The 2,893-nt window shown below is 56.4% G+C and overlaps 1 protein-coding gene across 1 annotated transcript; it reads left to right on the top strand.

The window, feature by feature from the left end:
• Positions 1-1,420: 1,420 nt before the first annotated feature.
• On the top strand, positions 1,421-2,421 carry VDBG_03758 (conserved hypothetical protein; the record flags this gene model as incomplete). The annotated part of the gene is made up of 3 exons (XM_003005759.1): positions 1,421-1,508; positions 1,578-1,713; positions 1,776-2,421. The coding sequence occupies 3 exons, from the start codon at positions 1,421-1,423 to the stop codon at positions 2,419-2,421; spliced, it is 870 nt and encodes a 289-aa protein (XP_003005805.1).
• Between the last annotated feature and the right edge of the window lie 472 nt (positions 2,422-2,893).

The following is a 2,893-nucleotide window of genomic DNA, read 5'->3' as shown; positions in this document are numbered from 1 at the left end:
TCTCCAAGACCTGGGGGAGGCAACGCTGCGGAACAGGGTCAAGAGCATCCGGACGTCGGGGAGAGGTGGTATCCTGATATCCTGGCTGCCATTCGCGAGCAAGAGGCACAGCTCAAGAAGGCGGGAAACGGGGTGAGTGTAGCACTGCCCGCTGCTGGAGCTCCGCCTGTCACGGCGCACTGATTGATGATATCACGGATTAAAATCCAAGACTGCAGTCATGTCCGAATCCCGTGTAGGTAGTCTTCTCTTTTTGGTTGCTTCGTTCTGCTTTGTTTAAATCAAAGGTTCCCATGCGCCATCGCTGTATGCCACCGCCCGCCGCCCTCACACCACGTGAATCCTCAACCACCGGTACGCCCGCTTTCACCCCTGTCGAACGTCTGCATCGCCCCAGTCTGGTCGATTATGCCTCAACGCCAAATGTCGGGAAGCAGTCGGGCAAGGTCTTCTTGTGCTTGTTGTCGGCATGCTCGGTGAGACTGCGTCATGTCAGTCAGGGGCCATTGTCATACTACCGGAAGCGATTGTACTCACGCGGGCGCCTTGGTGGTCTTCAAGAAGGTAGCCTTGCAGATCTGGCACTGGATGTCCTTGGCGGCAGCGTTCTGAAGAATGACCATCAGCATACAGTCTTCCCGGCGATGTCATGGCGCAACATACCACTTTCAGCTGCGACTTGGCAGGCTTGCCGGCCTTCTCGGCATTGCGTTCACGCTTCTGTTGAGCCCTGTTGCCCTGCAGCACGCATATCGGTCAGCCCCTCAATCGACGTCCTGCCCCGCCAAACAGCGAATTGGTGGAGGGGTTTCAGGCAGGACTTACGTTGCCCATGTTTGCGGTTGAACGATAGTGTCGAAGGAGCTGTTGGTTGGATAAGTTGCGGGGATTTTGGGGGGAGGTAGCAAGTCAGTCGAAGATCATTCGCGGCAAGTAAGGTGGGAAGCAGAGGTTGCGGTGTTCTGGTCTGACGGCGGACTTTTTTTCTCTTCGGGAAGTGAAGGACAAGGGGGAAACCGCCCGCAGCCTACTTTTGCGCTGGCCAATGCGGGTCGAGGCGGGATCGACGGGGCCCAGGGTCTAGAAGCGTGCGCAGGGATCCACTCTGGCTTGGGCTCACTCGCTGCCTCGCTCGCCCACTGTTACCGGGGCGGATGTTGGCTACCGGGGAAGCCAAACCCCCATTACTCGTTCGTGATGAACTTATCTCGACTTCGTTTCCCGCGCGCTGCTATACGAGACAGCCTGTGAACTTTGGCTCAAGTTATCGCCAGTGTTTCCTCCGTACACAGCTCGGGCGCCTGCCTTTCTCGTCCTCAAGGACTGCACTCTGAAGCCCACTGTGGCAGCTGTCTGAGCTAGGGAGACACCGCCGCATGCTGTCTGCCTGCATTCCCGCGGTCCCAAAACCTCCAAGACGATGCTGGCCAACGCGATAGGAAAGGCAGAGTTTTATGAACTGCTTGCCAGTTACGCGAGCGTACTGGAGTCCATCTCGGCAGCAAAGGGTAAGTGCATCAATCGCCACTCTCTCACAACATGCTTCAAATTTGCATCGCTGAAACTGGCTGTGACAGAAAAGCCAGGCCAGAAGACTTTAAAGGAACTCGATGAGTTTCGATACGTTGAAGCCCCTCGGCTATTTTCGCAACATGGCACGCCCGAGAGACTGATGACCCACGACGATGTCAAGATTCTGGTCGAGTGGAAGCTGTAAGCGCCGCAACCTCGCGCGGCTCGTTTTATATTCCGGAGACAGTCTGACATATCGACAGACGGCACGGCAAGTTTCGGCCAACACTCATGAAATTGGTCACATCAAACGACTCGTCAGCCGTTTCAAAGACTATCCAAGACGGAATCTCGACTTTTGGAAAGACTTCGGATGTGGCCAAGGCGCTCGCAACTCTGGCAAAGCTCAAGGGCATCGGCCCTGCTACCGCTTCGCTTCTTCTTGCCGTTCACCAGCCTGACGATGTCCCCTTCTTCTCCGACGAAGCGTATTACTGGCTATGCAACGGCGGAAAAAAGGAGTCATTAAAGTACAATATGAAGGAGTACGATGAACTCATCCGTGAAGCCAGAGCGCTGATGAAGAGGTTGGAAGTGTCCGCAATGGACGTGGAGAAGGTGTCGTACGTTGTCATGAGGCGAGAAGATGCTGGCGTCACGCCCTTGACAGCCAGCACAAGGGACTCGAAGGCGTCGAAGGAGGAGGCTGGCAATTCGAAATCCGAAAAAGACAAGTCAAAGCCGTCCACCGCGACCAGAGGAGTCATCTCTCAGGCGATCGAAGCGTGGCAAGCCATCCTTCTGAATTCTGGCGCTGCCAGAGGTCATCTGGCACAGCGCTCCAATCCTGCTAACCGTGGTACGGCAGGTGCTGAACCAAGCACAGCTCCGCAAATCGCAGGGTTGTAATTACGCAATGGATTACCACAATGACAGAGCACTTGGAGTCCGATGCGTTTGACCCTCTGTTGTCAAGAAGACAATGAAAAACGGCAATCGTCATGCAGTGAAGCGGCAGCGCGGGCCGGGTGCAGGCGCGTCCAACACAGCGGTCGCTGCAAGAGCCTAGGCCCCCAAGGACCCCTGCCAGGGAGCTGGACTCTGGTGCAGTCCAGGCAGCTCAGCTCGCTGCGACCGATTTTCCGGTGGGGACTTGGTCACCTTCTGGGCTTGGGAACACACCGCGCGAACGCGGGGGGAATGGCAGAATGTGGGGTCATTGCCACGCGCCTGGGGTCCTCCCAGCTGCTGCTCATCAGCGCGTGTAATACTTACTGACTCTTCAACCGTTCGGTTCCATCGCCTCATTAAACACACCTCCACGCGACCAGAGGCAGGGTCGTGCTTGTATCCTGCTGAAGGCGCGCCGAACCGTCATCAT

This window comes from Verticillium alfalfae, genomic scaffold, assembly GCF_000150825.1.
Source record: "Verticillium alfalfae VaMs.102 supercont1.4 genomic scaffold, whole genome shotgun sequence".
Taxonomy (NCBI): Eukaryota; Fungi; Ascomycota; class Sordariomycetes; order Glomerellales; family Plectosphaerellaceae; genus Verticillium; species Verticillium alfalfae.
Note: the sequence above shows the minus strand (reverse complement) of the source record. Positions and strands in the feature narration are given on the sequence as shown.